The sequence below is a fragment of the Rattus norvegicus genome, chromosome 1 (assembly GCF_021556685.1).
Source record: "Rattus norvegicus strain SHRSP/BbbUtx chromosome 1, alternate assembly SHRSP_T2T, whole genome shotgun sequence".
In the NCBI taxonomy this organism is placed as follows: domain Eukaryota; kingdom Metazoa; phylum Chordata; class Mammalia; order Rodentia; family Muridae; genus Rattus; species Rattus norvegicus.
In genome coordinates, this window is record NC_141534.1 from 8825510 (window position 1) to 8843606 (window position 18097).

Here is an 18097-nt window from a genome sequence, read left to right on the forward strand (position 1 = left end):
CAGGACATAACAAGATGTTTTTGTGGCCTAGAGTGAAGCCAAGAGAGTTTGAGTCCACGAGTGGAAGACATCTGAGCCAGGCAGTGAGTTCTCAGCTCAAATATGAGTAATGGCAACTGATGGGAGATAAAAAGGATGGCGGCCAGAAGACAGGACAGAGTTGTTGACTAGCTAGACCTTCAGTTCTGTAAGACAAAATGTCAGATACCTGATTTCATAATGACCTAAAGGTACCTGACAGGACTGGTGGCACGTTTAAAAATAGTTAACATAGACAATTTGATCATTGGTGCCATGACACTCTCTCACTCTGTAGCCCAGGCTGGCCTACAGCTCTGCAGAGATACTCCAATCTTATCCTCCTGTGTGGAAGAGTCACAGGTGAGCATTACCGCCCCCAGTGAGACGGCGTCTTTCCCACTATAATTAAAAATAATAACAACATCACAGTGTGACGGTGACGGGGAACTGTTCTAAAATAATAACAACATCACAGTGTGACGATGACGGGGAACTGTTTTACACTGCTGACACTCTGGAAAAGGTTGACTATTGCTTACAACACTAAACACACTCAACATGGGGCCCATTCTTCCATATTCCCTCCCAACAAGTGAAAATGCTCCTTCACGGAAACCTATATTGGAACTTCACTGTAGCTTCAGCTGTAATTACTCCCAAGTGGAACTGACAACCGTGTCCTTCCATGGGGGAATGGCTAAGCAAGCCACAGAATGAGATCACACCCTGAAGTATCACTTAACAGCACAAAGGAGGTGGACGGACATCTGTGGGATACACCTGTCGATCCTCTCCTCGTTAGTACTGAACGCCACTGTCCTTTGCTTTGTTTTCTTTTTTTTTTTTTTAACTTTTAAAGTTAGTTTACAAAGAAGTATGTTCCTTCCTGGCGTGCTCCGCTCCTATCTGCCTTTCTCCCTTACTGCCCTCTCTCATGCCTCCTCCCCAACTCCAACTACTCCCATGCTTCTCCGGTGAGTCTCCCTCTTTCAACGTCCTAAGGGATGCATTCACTCTCTGTATTTCAGACATCCATTAATTAATGCTGGCCACAAACCACTCTCTAAGTCTTGAACAGCGCGCGTGCACGCGCGCGCGCACACACACACACACACACACACACACACACACACACACACACAATTTAAAATTTAGGTCCCCACATGAAAGAAGTCGTGCAGTATTTGCCTTTCCAAGTCTTGTAATCTTCTCTATGGCTGCGTGTTCCTTTATCCACCAACCTACTCTTGGATGTGCGGGCCAGTTCTATTTACTGACGACCGTATGTAGCGTATCTATAAACATGGATGCGCGAGTCTTTGTGATGTGCTTCTTTAGAACCCTTACCCAAGACTGGCGCGGCCCAGCCAATGCAGTCTTGTCTTTGAGGAGACTCCGTATTTATTTATTTCTGTAGTGGCCCAAGAGTCTACATTCTCACCACCAGTGAGTAAGGACTCTTCTTGCCCCACATCCTTCCAGTGTCACTTGTTATCTTGGAAGCCATTCTGATTGGGTAAGATGGAGTCCTAAAGCAGCCCCCATTTGCGTTTTCCTGATGGCTAAGGATGTTGAACAGCTTCCAAGTATTTTACTGGCCACTCGCATGCTGGCTGTTGAGATCTGTTTCTACAGTTCATCAGCTAGTCTCGTGACTGGGACACTTGTGTTTGGGACGTTTGATTCCTGCTGTTCGTTATACATCCTGGCTGCTAATCCCTAGCTGATGTGTAGGCAGCAAGGCTGTCTTCCCCCTATTCTGAAGGCCGTCCCTTCACTCTGGTGATTGCTTTCTGCTCTGTCTACACGCTTCTTAATTTCCTGTGGTCCCCTTTGTCAATTCTTGAGGTTATCTCCTGTGCCATTGAACTGGGCTCAGGAAACCCTTGCCTGTCCCTGTGTACCTTGAAATGTTTTGGTGTTTTCCTCTGCCTATGTTTTCCTCTAGCAGCCTCAAATGTTCAGATCTTATAATGAGACCTTTAATCGATTCCAAATTGATTGTTGTGCAGGGTAAGAGACACCGATGTAATCTTTTGCCTCACATACGAAAATCCAGTTTCCCTAGCACTGCTGGCTGAAGCAGCAGTCTTTTCTGAATATGTATGTTTTTTTTTTAAACAGCCTTGTTAAATATTAGCTGGCTACAACCTTATGGGTTTATTTATGGCTTGCTTGGACTTTTATGATTTTGTTTTTTGTGCCAGTAGCATGTCATCTGTTATTATTGCTCTGTAATATAATTGGAATGTTTTTTAGAAAACATGTGCAGAGGTGTGTGTGTGTGTGTGTGTGCATGTGTGCGAGTGCATATGTGTATGTATGTGTGTGTGTACATGCATGCATGTTTGCGTATGTGTATATGTGTGTGTGTATGCATCACATACACACACATACACACGTGTGGGCACACACACTTGGGTATGTGTATGTGAGTGCAGGTGCCCGCAGGAGTCAGAGAAGGATTCTGGATCCTTAGATGCTGTAGCTGCAGGAGTCAGAGGAGGATTCTGGATCCTTAGATGCTGTAGTTACAGGCAGCTGTCAGCCACCTGATGTGGTGCTGGAGACAGAACTCTAACTCTGTGCAAGTTGCAGGAGCACTAGGTGTTGCTACTTCTGAGTTAACTCTTTCACCTCCTCTGTTATAATTTGAGGTCAGTTATTGTGACACTTACAACATCGTTCTTTCTATAAGGATTGCTTTGGTTATTTGGGGCCTTTTCTGATTCTGTATGAACTTTAGGAGTTTTGTGAAGGATGCATTAATGCTATTTTTTTTGCTTGTTTTTTTTTCCAGAGTGAATTTCAATAAGAAACTGACCTATGTTAGCCAAAAGGTAGTGAGGGAGGTTAATTCACACGCAAAAGGCAGCATAGGGAAGAAATGGGTTGTGGAGCAGGGAGCTGGCATTGATGCATCTTAACTTTGGAAGTGGTTGGGCAAAACTATTCATATAGTAAAAAATCTTAGAATTGTACCACAGACAGACAGAGATACAGACACAGACACGGTTTTTTTTTTCTTATGGATAACCTCTTTGCAAAAGGCATACACGTTCAGTGACTGACAGTGACTATGTGAGGGACCTTTGCACATTTGTGCTCCCAAAAGCCAAACTGCAGTTGATTCTAAGATCTCAGAGACACACACTGTCATGGTCACAGGGACTAAATATCTCTTCCCACGAGCTCAAGGTTCATTGAGCTATATCAAAAACAGAGAGGCAGAGTAGAAAAAAAAAAAAAAACTTTCTGAACCATGCAAAATGCCATGTGTTTTCTAGAAGGTTAGGAATTTGATATGGCTAGCACAGGCCAGTATTGGGGGGTGGGGAACCCTGTTTCTAAGGGAAACTCACAGGGAAACGTTTCTAAGAGAGTCTGCCCAAACCATCCCCTAACAATTTGGAGATCATCGAAGGAGTCTTTCGGCTATGACTGCTACATCCTTCCCCCACCCCCCAAATCTATATAGTCTTCTCACTAAAAGGGAAAGTTGGAAAATGCCGCTGCCCTTTGCTCTGAACTGGAAATGATGAAGGTTGTTTAGGAGTAGAAAACTAATGTGGGTAAGTAACAATGAAGAGAGATACCCAGAGATGAAAGGGAATTCACACTAGTCTTAACACTGACGGGAGAGATAGGCCATGGAGGAAGAGAGCTCACAGACACAGTTCCTGTGACACATACAACAGGTGACAGACACAGCCAGAGAGGGGATGGGCATCCCAGAGGCATCAGGCCCAGCTCTCACCAGACAAAGTGCTGGCAACAGATGAGGTAACTACCAGGATTTGCATGAGGGTCAAGCACTGTGAATGTTCAGCTGTCGGAGATGGCGATGTTTAGAATGAATGAGGCTCACGCGCTGACACCGCTGGTGATGCAAGGGTGCGCACATGATCGCTAACTCACATGGTTCCTCACAGGATTTCTCCTGGGGCTTTTCTTTCCAGTGACACTTCCTTGACCCATCCATTCTCAATTATGATCTCTCACGTTACTCTTCCAATTCTTTGCTGTAATTTTCACTACCCACTTCCTGACATTCTACACACTTCCTCGAGTTTGCTTTCTGCCTCCTACCCTACTAGCCAATAATGCATAAGAGAAGGCATTTCAGTCTCAAGGGCGTCCCCATACCATCGTGGTTTATACCAGTGCCAAGTATACCAGAGATGGAATTGCTCCGTGACCCTTCCTAGAAACAACAATGAGTCCCGTCTAAGGAACTTTCTAGTTGCTGTGTACCCATTGCTTGGTTTTATGTAACTTCCCTCCGCTATAGTAAATTGGGAAACAGGGCAGATTCTGTCTTGCTCTTCCAGTATGGTATAGAGATGACAGCATGTCTACTTTCTTAGTGGAATGCGAGAGTTTAAGAATTAAAAAGCTTTCGGGTACTTATACAGTGAGAGCAGGCCTTAACAAGCCCCATCTCAGAGAAATCCGTTCGCTTCATCCTTCTTGGCAGATATGGAAAGTAATCCCAGGCAGCAATATTATGCTTCCATGGTTACGGACAATATTATGCTTTTCTAGGAGCAAACATAATTTTGATCCTTGCCAACCATGTTTCTGAACGTGCACTGCAGCAATCAGGCCAGCCAAGCAGAACCGAAGTAATTTACTAGGACCAAATCCATCTTATAGGAAAAGCAAGCCAATGAGCCAAACCCTAGGGAGGACTGATGTTTACTGATCTGTGCAGGAAGTTACCTTACAGGGATACAATGTAACGAACGGAACGTTGAGTGGGCTGGGTGCTGGCTGCAGTGCTTTTTTGCTTCCAGACTCCCGTTTCCAAAAGAAAGCCCGCTGACTGTCCTAGACCAAGACTCCTCACTAGTAGAAGCGGGTAACACGTCACCCGGACTTCATAAGTTGCTCTCATGACTCAGTGAGCTAGTCTGAATGGAGTTGTCATAGCAGAATGTTCTATGTAACAACCATCAGTGAAAACTGTTGTTATTCTCCCGCTCTGTGGAACACTTTCAGTAACTTCAGCTTTGGGCCAGAGGGCTCTTTGCAAGTTAGTCTGGTTCCTAGAATGCTATAGCTTACAATGGCTCTATCTAAAAATCTCAACAGGCGTGCCTTTGCCATTACTAACAGCATCATGCACACGCCACAGTGCTCAAGGCGATAACGCCTTGGTTTTCTTTATCGAGGAGCACAGTCTACTTTTAAATCAAAATAAATGTCAGGACAGAAAAATTTAGAGTGAGGTTTTCTTATTTAGCTCAGGATGCAGCATATATGCTGCAATGCGCATGCGCACAGTGCTTCCGGCCATTCCCTCCCGGAATTTCCTGCGTCGCCTTGTGTACCTGATCTAGGGATGGGTGCTGAGTGTGGGGGAAAGTGGAAGCAGCAGGTGCCGGCTGTTTTCAAGACTCTTGGTTTTGATGGTAACAGGACGCAAAAGTTGGAAGAGTAACTGTTTAGATAGAGGACTTGCTCGCACGTCTAACCTTGGGGAGTCACAAACATGTTTAAAACTCCAAGGTGGCAGAGTTTTCGTCTAGCACGGTGGACCTGGTTGCGATCCCTAGCACTGAAAGAAACTGACAGAGACAAAGATGCAGAAGCTATTCTTGCATCTCTCTTCTGAAAACAAAACAGGGAAACAATTAGAAAGGAAGAAAAAATATAAATGTCAGTCTGAATACTAAAGAGGGAAGGGAGACAAGTTTGATTCAGGCCAGACTGAGGAAGGCCTCCTTTACTAAATGAGACCCAGGAGAAATGGTACAGAAGGGGGTTTGGAAAGGAGCAATCACAGGACTCCCTTGTCATTCCACTATGGTTAAGCTGTGATGTTCACCACACCAAGCCAGCCTAAAGCATATTTCTCAGAATGTGTCAGCCATGAAAATACACTCAGCTGTGGATGAAAAGGAGGGGTGTCCTCCTGCTGGAGAATGAATCAGAATTATGGGCTAAATTTCTGCCCAGGAACAAGGCAAAAAAACTGGAAGTCTGTGTACAAACATGATCTGCCCTGAAGATGAGGTGTTTCTTTGGGCTTCGAAGGAGCATTCCAAAGCATGGTGGACTCAGGACCACTAGAATAGACTGGGGTAGGGAGCATGTACAGTGCAAACACACACACTAACACATTCGTGTTAGACTACTTCTAACTAAACACCCTCGCATATAGGCGAGGCGATGACCACGGAACACATGGGATATCAGGCTGAGGGGATCATGGACTGATGCTCAATAGTTACTTTTCTCTGAAGAAATTCACCATCTTCCCCACCCTCAGATGCTGTAGACGGCCCTGCCAGACTACACATAGCCTAGATCATGTTCAAACAGCCTGGATTTCCTATTTGAAATAGTTTTTTTTTTAAAGGAAGATACCATTTTCTTGGTTATTGTCATTTTTCTGTTACACCCTTGTTCAACATGAAAATGAAAAATGTCCCCCCACCACCACACACTCACAGTGGCCAGTCAATTATTCTAACACTGAGCTATACTCTCAGCCCTTTTGGTTTGCTTAAGCTTCAATGGATACTTTCTTTGGGTCTCAACAGAAATCAAAGCCTCAGAGTAGACAGGCAGACATATACGCTGAGGACTATTTCATAATTCAAATAAATAACAAGGAAAGAGGAAGGGGTAATTCTCTGTACATGTCCTCTCTAAGGAGGGGGCACGTGAGTAGCTTCAGATCTGCATAACGAGCCACAGAGATAATTGAGAGCCTCTCGTTTCCTCGCAACATCTTAATGTTATAGTCCAAGAGCTCTCTCCCATCTTGAGTAACCATGGTAACTTGCAGAGCCAGAACCTAGCAATGTTTGGGGGAAACATGAGAGGAGCACTTCAGAAGGGCAACCTGGTTCCATCCACTCCTGAAAAACAGGGAGAGCAAGACGCCGTTCCAGGAACTAATTCCTCGGATTTTAACACACCACACACACACACACACACACACACACACACCCCAATGCCCAGAGGCCATCTGGTGTGACCAGGATTATCCAGCATTTGATAGGAAGGAAACCACTAACTGGTCCTCACACAGCACAGAGCACACTATCTCACACTGGTTTCTAATCCAGGAAGCCCCTAGACATGGTCAAACTGTCAGTATCCACTGCCCCCCTCAATCCAAGCCTCTGTCATTTTCTACATTTTACTGTCATGGTATAAAGAAGGACGATAAACTCATGAACCTACTGTCTACAAATATCAACTCCCAGCAATCTTTTTCTCTTCTTGTGCTTTTACAACCTCCGTCCTCCAAGACAATTCCAGAAGCATTCTCAGGTATCATTTTTGTGCATTAGACAGCAAATACTCAAGTTTTCTACCTGGGAGCACAGCAGAGACACTTGTCTCTAGGGAGCTCTGCTGTCCCTGTTGCACACATTTGTGCTGTGTCTAGTATCTTCTATTCTGTTTCACATCAAAAGGACACGAGGTCAGTCTTGTGGGGCTCACAAGGTTCTCTCTGTGATCCTGCACACGTGCTGATGTTTGCAGAGTAGCATAATGAGAAATTTTGATAAACTGTTTAAAAACGGTAGTCATGCCAAAAGCTGGACTTATATCAAGAGATAAATGTCTTTTGCCCTTAAACAAAATTCCACGGACACCCAGCATTTGATTAGATTGTATTAAAACCAATTTCCCCCACAAGTCCACGTGAAAGGTACAAATCAATGAAATTCTTTTGATTGATTTTCTTCTCATACAGGGTCTCTTTTCCTTCCACTCTTTATACATATAATTTTATATGCATTAACTCAAGGGTGTCAGATCTCCCCCGGAACTGGAGTTACAGACAGTTGAGAGCTGCCTTGTGGGTCCTGGAAATTGAACCTAGGTCCTCTGGAAGATTAGCCAGTGCTCCTAAACTCTGAGCCACCTTTCTACTCCTTTCACCTGTTCTTTCACTTTGGCATGCAGTCTTGTTATACAATCCAGGCTGGCCTTCTGCTCACAGTTCTTCTGCCTCACCCTCTGATTGGTTGGGGCGCATGCCGTCACGCCCAGTCCAATGTAATTCTCCACACTCAATAAATCCACAAAGTAAATGATCATGGAATAATTTCCCATCATCTTTCCTAAGACAGAGACTATTGGTTTGTTCTAAAGACTCAATGGGATTTTAACATTAAACGTCAACACATTCTTTTGCCTAGTCACTGGCATCTTGTCTCTGGACAAACTACAATAAAGAAGACTTTTTTTTTTTTAAGTTCTGAGCCAGGCGTGGTGCCATATGCCTTTAATTAGTATACCTAGCATTTAAGAGGTGAACTCAGAAGGATCGGGAGTTCAAGGCCAGCCATGGAATGAGTTCAAGGTCAGCCTACAACAAGATCCTGCTCTAAGAAATATAGTTTTAATTAACAGATATGTTTCTACTAGTAGCAACAGACAGACCGCGCACAACTCTGTATATACGAAAACGCAGGTGTTTGATGCCTCGACACTTCCAGATGCCATCCCACCTCCAACCTTCTACTTTGCCTCTGCTTTTTCATATGTCTGTATCTACACGAATTAACAAAAAACTGTATTTTAATGTAAGGCAATATTGGAAAGCCAAAGTCGGAGCAAAAATTAGGGACAGTCAGAACCGTTGAATTGCTCATCCTTAAGTGCAACAATTTCATTTTAAATGCAAGTACATATCCATTCTGAAAGAGAAATCACGTAAAGCGTATGATTCACCTGGCCGAAAACATTAACTATTTATCGTTTTGCAACTGTGACAGTGATCGTACCTGCTGAGGTCTCTCTAAACTTGTCACTGGTCTTCTTTTTCCTCCATTTCCAAGGCTTGAAGATTTTACCAATGGTGGAGAGTTTCCCCTTTCTCTTGAAGGGAGGTGTCTGGGAACCTGCTGGGGGGCCATCTGAGTTTGCTATGGAGGCTTTGTCTAGTCCATCAACTGTATAAAGAGAAATCAAGTTAGAGAAAAGCTGCAAGGAAAGTCTGAAACAGCACTCTCTGTCTCTTCCTGGACTGTGAACAGCAACTTTCCTGTGCTCTTTGGAATCTCACATAAAGTCCATTTGCCCTATTCTGCAGCTGGTAGGACTCTCTTGATATCAATCAGGGAATCCATCAATCATGAGTTATAGTCCCCCTAGGTAATCGTTTTTTGGGAAACAGAAAAGGAACAAGAGACTTACAGAAGAGTTAGGGCCAGACAAATAAAGACCCGTGAACCACAGCTGAGACCATGTGCAACAACACATCTATGTATCGTGCAGGGGTGGAGGTCTCTTGGTATCCCAGCAACAGGATGCTCCTCCTCCACAGCTAGTCTGGCATTCTCAGCAAGGACTTCAGAGTCATAGTGCTGCGAAAACCGTAGCACTTCCCAAATAAAGTGTAGTGCCAGGAAGCTAAACTCTATTTTTACAATGCTAACACTATCGTGTGCTTCTGTTACAGCAATCTTTCAGCCTCAAATAAACTGGTAACTGTCATGAAACTCTGTGGGAAACATGGGTATGGCAATGTAACAAAGCATTATTTTCATATGCCTTCAGTATTTTATCATTCAGAAACACACCACACACACACACACACACACACTGCAGTTGCCTTATAGCAAATTCAAAACACAAAGCACATAACAACGACTGATATCATCCCAACTCCAAATTGTAGTGGCAAAAACCTAGACAATGATAGCTGATGATTTTACTCAGTCTTTTTATAAAATGGGTATTTAGACAAATAAACAATTTGTTCAAATCAACAAAATGTTAAGTGTTGAATCCAGGTGGCAGATGCATTCAAGTCTTTCGTCTTCTCTGAGGTTTTGGAAACTTTCATAATAAAATATTAAGGGAGAAAATAAATACAAATAGAATTTTCATAGCCAAGACTTCCCCTAAGTTCAAGATTAAATGGACCCCTTTTCTTGTTAGTTTTGATATAACTATGGCATAAACCCATTTGTACAAACAACTTGAGTTCATTCCAGAAATAACATGCTGAAAAGGCCACATAGAAGAGAGAATGCACTTTGAGATTCCATTTTTATCAAAGTTTCAAATAGGCAATATGAATCAAAATAAAATAGGCCAAAAGAAAAAAGAAAATCAGAATTAACTGGAGATAGGAAACTGAGAGATAGAATTTATCTCAATATTGGATGTATTAAAGAAAACTGGTCACAGATCTCTAGGTTTTTTTTTTATTTCACTTTATATGAAATTAACTTCAGAAAACTCACAGAGTAAAGTCTGACTGATACATGTGCTTAAGTGATCACAGATGAATTGTGCTGATACCCATCAAAGACAAATGAATGGATAGATGGTGTGTGGTGGTTTGAACGGGTTTGGCCTCCCATAGATTCATGTGTTTGAATGTTTGCCTCACAGAGAGTGGCATGTTGGGAGTAGGTGTGGCCTTATTGGACAAAGTGTGTCACTGTTGGGGAGGGCTTGGGGGTCTCCTACTATGGTTATACCCCACCCTGTGTGGAAGAGAGTCTCCTCCTGGCTGCCTTCAGATCAAGGTGTAAAACTCTCAGCTCCTTCTGCACCATGCCTGCCTACAGGCTGCCACGCTTCCTGCCATGATGATAATGGACTGAACCTCTGAGACTGTAAGCCAGCCCCGAAGAAACATTGTTCTTATATGAGTTGCTTTGGTCATGGTATCTGTCCACAGAGGTAAAACCCTAACTAAGGCAGATGAAATGAGCAAGTGAATAAAATTACCCAGCCATACCAAAATGGTCAGTTGTTGAAGCTCTGCGGTAAGGACAGGGGGGCTATGATTAAATGATTTTATCCTCTGTATAGTTCTGAAAATCTTCATAACAAAAACTATCTGAGGAAGGGACGAGGAATAAGAAGATTCTAAAGCAAGCACTTCCACTTCAAGGGAGATATTTTTACTCCTTTTCCTTTTCTTAAGTATAAACTTGGAAATCAATGGCAACCCTGTGTGCTACTGGGTTTTAAAGGGATGATTGGGAAGTAGAGAAAAAGCAGATCGCTGTAAGTTCTCAGAACCCCCAAAACATGGTGCTGTGGGAACATTGGCTCCATCTCTCACTTTTATAGCTGAAGAAGTTAACAGACCAGACAGACCAGTGGACATGAGCCAAAAGGCCTTGACAAAAGCCTGTTCTTTCTAGCTACCAGACAGGGGCGAACAAAAGACAACCTGAGAAGACAGAGACGTTTAGACCACAACTATTGTGCTCTGGCCAAACACCGCAAAGGAAGCTGTGATCATACACACCAAGCAAAAGCTAAATGCAGGAGGAACGAGGCTTTCACTCTCAAGAGTCTCCAGCAAGGAGCCTGATAATTCTGCCAGAGCTGTGCTCGCAGAAGACAAAACAAGAGGACCTTCATGCCTATTAGCAGGTAAGGAAGCATCCCCCACAATGCCAGTGGAGACTGCACGGAGCCTAGACGTTTACCCCAGGCAGCACCTGGGGCTGTGTCAAACCCTGTCCACTGGAAATCCTACCCCTGTTGGGTACTAATGAGGACCTTCATATAAAGGGTGTCAGCAAGAACCTGGATTCTCACCTCTGTGCACGAGTGGCGAGCTGGTACTCATCGCTCGCTTGCACAAGTGTTAGGTGAAGTCAATGGAAGCAGAAGGTTGAAATAAGATGTGGGATATCATGACATAATACGTAAAAGTTCAAGTTTTGGTTAAAAAGGAAATCCCCTGACATATCAAGAGCCAAGAAAATTCCAAACTGAATGAACAGCATCAATCAACGGTTACAAACACGTGGACAGCTGGGTCTGCATGCATTTTCTTCCAATTGCACACGGCAAGTTCCTCTCTTCTCTCTTTGGATTTCTACTCTGATCCCAAGTGCCACTCAGGCAGAGGTACCACAGCCTTCTGTAAGTGGTCCTAACCCCATTTGCAGCCAAACTTCTGCAGAAGGAGACGTGGGGATGGGAGTCTGTTACCCTAGGACAAAGGGAAGCCCCAGCAGAGAACTAAAACCTTCACTTCTATTCCTGTTCAAGCTGCCTACTGTGTGCTACAGGACAACCCACTGAGGAAGCCAGTGTGTGCTTTTTCTTTCTCACGAGTCTCGGTGTTGAAATCTCAGAAAAAGATCAATTTTGAACAACTAGATGTTGTAAATATACATAGAAGAGTTGACTCCTGCAAACAGAAGAACTAATGTTTCCATATGAAGTTCATCTCTGTGGCGACGCCAAGTTCATTCTTACTTTCTTACATTAGAGAGGAAACATCATCATCATCCAGGCCACACACCTGGTTCCTTGACGCACCATAAGAATTGGGATTTCCATCTGAACCAGTGAAGCTCAGTCTATTCTACACGTGTAAGGAGAAATAAGCAAAGTAAAAAAAAAAAAAAAAGAAAGAAAGAAAGAAAGAGCAACCATTTCCTTGATGACAAAGGTTCACGGTCGGGTGAGATGGCTGATGAGTTAAAAAAGAGCTGTGTTAAATTCATGACCGCATAGGGAATGAAGGACATGTCTTCTCTCAAGGCAGAGGCCGGGGGCCCAGCAGACACAGGGGGATGTGCACATGCACGAGTGAGCTTGTGTATCCCCCTGGCACAATGAACCTACTTGTTTTTATAATTGGTGGACTCTTACTTAAAATCACCCTGGCTGTTAGACACTGTGTGGTGGAACAGTTGGCCCAACGCCATTGCAGTTCTCTCGAAGCGCGGCACAGCAGGGACGTATGGGCAGAATAAATCTTTTCCAGACACCTGGAGATTGGGAGCACCCCTGGTATTTCCATGTTTCTTCTTTAGAACAAACTTATCATCAAAAACCCATTTGAAATTTTCTGTAAACTCTTCTATCTAAGCCCAAAAGAGCCTGCATTTACACGTGGGGGAGGGCTCCCTCCCATCTAGCTGTTTTCAGTGTTAATCTTCACATACTTTCTTGTTGTTTTTCTTTTTCTTTGCTCTTCTTATGCAGAAGAGACCTGGTCTACGAAGACCAGGCTGGCCTTGAACTCATAATCCTCTTCCTCAGCTTCCTACGTGTAGGGATTACAAGAGTAGATCACACACGACAGTGATCTACTTTCCTGTTCACCATTACCTTCTGGTTCATACTAGAGACTTAAACATTTTTAAATACAGCACATTTTGAAGTGCAATCTTGCCCTCCCTGAATATGGAGATTCTGCTTATGAGCTATTTCCTAGCAAATTAAGCCCATACCACTGAGCTTCCTCACATTACCGACTGGTAAGGCTTCAAAGAGCACATGCAGTCTTTATTTTAAGTTAAACAGAAACTCAAGCAACCTTAGCACAGCCATGACCATATAACTAAAAAAAAAATAAAAATAAATGAAGCTACATAATTACTACATTAAAATTGTGAACTTCGGTGTTCTTTCGTCCGAGACCCGAGAACAGGCAGGGCTTCTTATACAAGGCCAACTATTTAGTGCAAGAGTTTATAGGTCTTTAAAAACAATATTTAGTGTTTTATGATATGTCAGACACCCATTTTCCACACACACAATCATTTCAGTCACTGAGAAAATGAGGCACAGTATTCCATTCATAAATCTAGTAACTGAAAGGTCACTCAGAAAAGAGCCCCAGTGAAAGATCTCCTGGTACTAACTTGCAGCAAGCTGGCAGCCACCTTGTGAAAAAGGAGTTGAAAAAGATGGTCTCAGCTTTCTCTAAATATCCTTAAATACTTGCAGGTGAAGTTGAATGCATTTATAAAACCCAATAACAACAAAACCAGACAGAAATCATCTGTGGGATTTACTTGTTGCTAGGCCCACACTTTGAGGAAGCTAAAAAGGAAAAACAAAAATAAGCAAACTGACCTTTATTTCCTTAAAACATGACTTCAGAGACAGCTTTCCTTTTGTGGACATGGCTGTTCGATCATTATGATTATATTAAAATTATGGTGATAGAGTTTTACCATGATTTGTGTGTGTGTGTGTGTGTGTGTTTCCCTAACAGTTCTACCACTGACCCCACAGAACACTCAGTAAGAAAGCACAAGCATAGTGCACAAAGAAGATTAACTATACCTCCCCCATTTACAAAGTACCCAGGGAACATTTAACTACACCCCTCCCTTTAAGTGAAGCAGTGGCTTTGTTCATGTGCCATCATACGTGAGGGTAGACCTATAGAACCAAGTAGATAAAAAGGCCACAGTCAATGACAGCTACAAGCCACAAGCCATCCATGATGACAGTGTATAAGGTAGCCAACGGGCCATCCTTGACCTTATTCTCATTAATTACAGTTCACATTAGTTTGAACCAAATCTCTTCTTTGGAAGGAAGATGAATGAACATTGAAGAAGAGAAAATGAATCAACTATAGGATCCCCGGTCTGGGCACAGGTTAGAAAGCTCTGTATGTATATGGTGAGATGCGTCACAAGGAAACAAGTGGATTGATTGCTGATGGTGGGAAGTTATAGATAGAGAAGTGGGAATACAGAATGCTCTACACGACGCCAATGACGGTTGGAACCTAACTGCATACACTTGTGTTTTGCAAGATAGGAAGACAGTAAATACATTACTAGCATGGACATACATGAAAGCCAGACACTCCCATTGTGTTCTTCCTTGGTTTCTGGTTGTTCTCTTCAATAACGGGGAAATCAAAAAGTCCATTCTGTACAGAAATTACTTCTGGGGTCAGGACGCCAAAACTCTAAACAAACTGAACAGTGGATGCCAGAGAAACATGGGCAGGAACTCAAAGGATACTCAGAGCCAAATGTCTGAACAATTTGGGCAAACTAAATGATATAAGTACTGACTTATAACCCAGAATATAAAATAAATACCTATGGGTCCATACTTACACAAATAAATATTAAATAAGTAAATAAATTTGGGACAAAAGGAATGTGTACAGATGAGCTTACCTTCCCACGCTTAAACGCGACCACAGTGCAACTCCTTCTGAAGAGCAGAAACGTGGAGGAGGACTAACTTCATAATAAAGGACACTGAATCACCTCACCCAAGGTGACCAAGGTCATTGTGTGTGATAGACTGTGTTTACAGTAACATCCTTCATGTGTTGTGATCAATCTGGTTCCTCAAAATCCACCAGCCAGGGGCAGTAGGAGAAAATGCGGGAGGGGGCCAAGTTGAGGCACATGTCTGATGTACCTGACGGATGCACCTCAGGCCAACGAGGTAATTAAAAAGAAAGCGGGGTCTGAGTGACTGACAGTGAGAGGCCATGACATGGGTCCTTAGTGGGATCCTCCATCAAACATAATGACACCGTTGAGAATCTTATAAACTGTAGCTTGTAAGAAGGTGCCACTGTCTGTCCTTTGGTTGTAATAAGATTATCACATACCTACCACAAGAGACTGAGGATGAGATAAAATAAATACAGCAGTATACGAGGATCCTGCTATCTTTCCATGCTTTCTGCAAATCCAGAACTATTCTCTTATTTAAAAGAGTACATGTCTGTGACTGTGTGTTTCAATGTGTGTGGGTATGTGCTCCCATGTACCTGCTCAGACCTGAGGTGGACACGGGGTCTATCATCTCTTTCTTAGTCTCTTGAGCCAGAGTCCCTCCCTGAACCCAGGCTGACAGCCAGCACACCTCAGCGGTTCTCCTAGCTCGCCGCAGTGCTAGGGGTGCAGGCACAAACCATCACGTTCCCTCCTGCTATTTCAGACGTTTTAGCACATGACTTACTCAAATTAAGTGGTAGTCAACATTTTCTATAAGAGTGGAGAACAGGGTCACTGTCCACACCACATCAGCAAGTACTTAGTCACAGTTATGAGGAGGCCAGGTACAGAGGGGAGATTTCAAACTCATCCCCCAACACACATGTACACACATCCATGCAAGGAGGGTTGTCACATCCAGCTGATACACAGAGTGACAAGTTCAGGATAAAAAGTTTCCTTGTCTTTCAATTTTTAGTCACTGAGGTCATTTTAGCGATAAAGTTGTGACACTCCAAAGCTAATTCTAAGGACTGAAATTTATTCTGAAATTTACTCTGCAGCCTCATTTCCCATGATGAGAGAAGGGTTGGACAACTTATGAAAAGAAAACCCCAAGGTCCGTGCTTCTGTCCTCAGGCTTCTGAGAAACAGAGAGCACGAGCTATTTATTCGTTGGCCCGCATTGGGTTCTTTCGCTCTCCCAACAGCCAGAAGTATTGAGTGCTTTATTAATAACAGAACTCATAATGTCCCATATTTCTTGAGCACTTACTATTTGCCAAAAACTCAGCCAAGCGCTTTGCCTGCACTAATTTGGGCTAATTTTCACAACAGCTTTGGAGACGGGTATTGAAAGAGGGTGTCATCTCTGCAACTGAATAGCGGGAGAGCCACAGAGATTGAGAACCTAAGGGCGAAGATTAAAAATATATCGAGTAAGCAATATAAAAGCTACCCTACTGCAATAGCACAAGAGTTGAATGTCAGAGTTTGGATTTTTGAGTCATAGCTGCCGGCCTCTAACACTAGTAATCCCAACCAGTTTCTTACAAGGCTGACTTCAACTCAGTGCTATGTACCTGGAAAATCCAGGGAGATCACAGAACCAGTGGGGCTGGCCGGCTTCTCGCTCTGAAATTGCTCGGTCTGCTGAGGAAGCAGACATAGCCAGTGGGCCATGCAAACCAAAACCAAAAGTGGACTCCCGGGAGGGAGGGAGGAATGAACTCCAGCTGAGTGTGCAGGGAGTGTTCCTTAGGAAGGACTGTGACCTGGGGTCCTTAAGATAATGGAATAATTACCATGCAGGGACAGAATCCAGGATGGCTGAGGTTTTAATGCAACACAGTGCAAACTCAAAGCTTCTTGCTTATTTACGGGAAAACAGTAACAACTTATAAAGGTCATGTTTTTGACCATGTGAAATGAGCATATGTATGAAGTGTTCAAAGAGAAACAGGAGTGCTCTAAACATCACATAAACGGCAGATGCATAGTGTCCGTCATCTGATTGCCAGTCAGGGGACTTCCCCTCCACCAGGCTGTCTGCATTAGACTATCCAAGTACATCCAGCGAACCAGAAGCATCTCCTGGTATCTCTAAAGCAGCCAACCGTAAGCCAGAAAGCGAAGCAGGCCTTGCACAACACGGACAGCCGGTAAAAAAAAAAAATCACTGTTACTGATCTGGATTTTGATCACGAAATCGGAACGGTGAACTGTAAGCCAGAAAGAAGAGATCTGGATCCCAGACCAACTCGGCTACTTCAGCAGTAGCCCCCATAACCTTGAGTGAGCACCCCGAGTTTTCAACGCTGTAAACTGGGAGGCTGGGCTAAGCGATCTCACGGTGCCCTCCTCAACTATTCAGAGTCCTCTTGGTTTTTCCACTCGCTTTGGCTGAGTCACTGAAGACCAGCTCTTGAGTACCTCATGGATACTGCTCATCCCTGCAGAACAGGGGAAGGTCCTACTCACTTCGCCCAAGAGGAAGGGGGAAGCCCAGAGAAATCAGGTAACTCGGCCAAGGTCATAAACCTGCTAAGACAGAGCTCTGGTTGGCTTCCAGAATGTCCTTTACTTAAAAGGGGGAGAGCTGTGGTAGGTGAGAGTAGATCTCTGTTTCAGAAGAATATAAGTGTGTAAGAATATAAGAATATCAGATGCACCACAACCTGCTTTTGCTCTCAGCCATGTGCTTGGGCCTGTCCACAGTCGGAGAAAGCACTGTTGCGATCTCTCAAACAAAGTCCCACAGCACCTCAGCTCATTCACACTCATTGCAGGCCCAGTGTAGTTTTAATTTCATAGACATTTTTCTCTTCATTTTTCTCAAATGAGTGTACTCATTTGAGAATCTTTACCATAAAATTAATTCCAAAAATTCAATACTATCGATTTTTAATCTTTTTTCTTTTTAAAAACAGAAGCGGCCATTTCTTTTAAATTCCCAAAGGGAAACGCTACTAAAGACTTCCATCTGCCCGTAAGCACTGACAGAAAATTCCAGAGTTTTAACTTGTGAGCCAAAGTGTAGGATAGTCTGTTTGTGCAGCTGTGTAACATCCTGACTCACAGACATGCACAGCATCCCCTAGATTTGCTACAGGATATTTTACAGATTTAATAAA

At 43.4% G+C, this 18097-nt stretch overlaps 1 protein-coding gene across 9 annotated transcripts in view; it reads right to left on the reverse strand.

Moving 5' to 3' along the window:
* The window catches only part of Phactr2 (phosphatase and actin regulator 2), a 269278-nt gene that overhangs the window by 76942 nt on the left and 174239 nt on the right, over positions 1 to 18097 (reverse strand). For all 9 annotated transcript variants that reach the window (XM_087553953.1, XM_087553942.1, NM_001437803.1 and 6 more), the window contains 1 exon segment: positions 8775 to 8942. In XM_087553953.1, the coding sequence (XP_087410079.1) occupies positions 8775 to 8942 (168 nt within the window).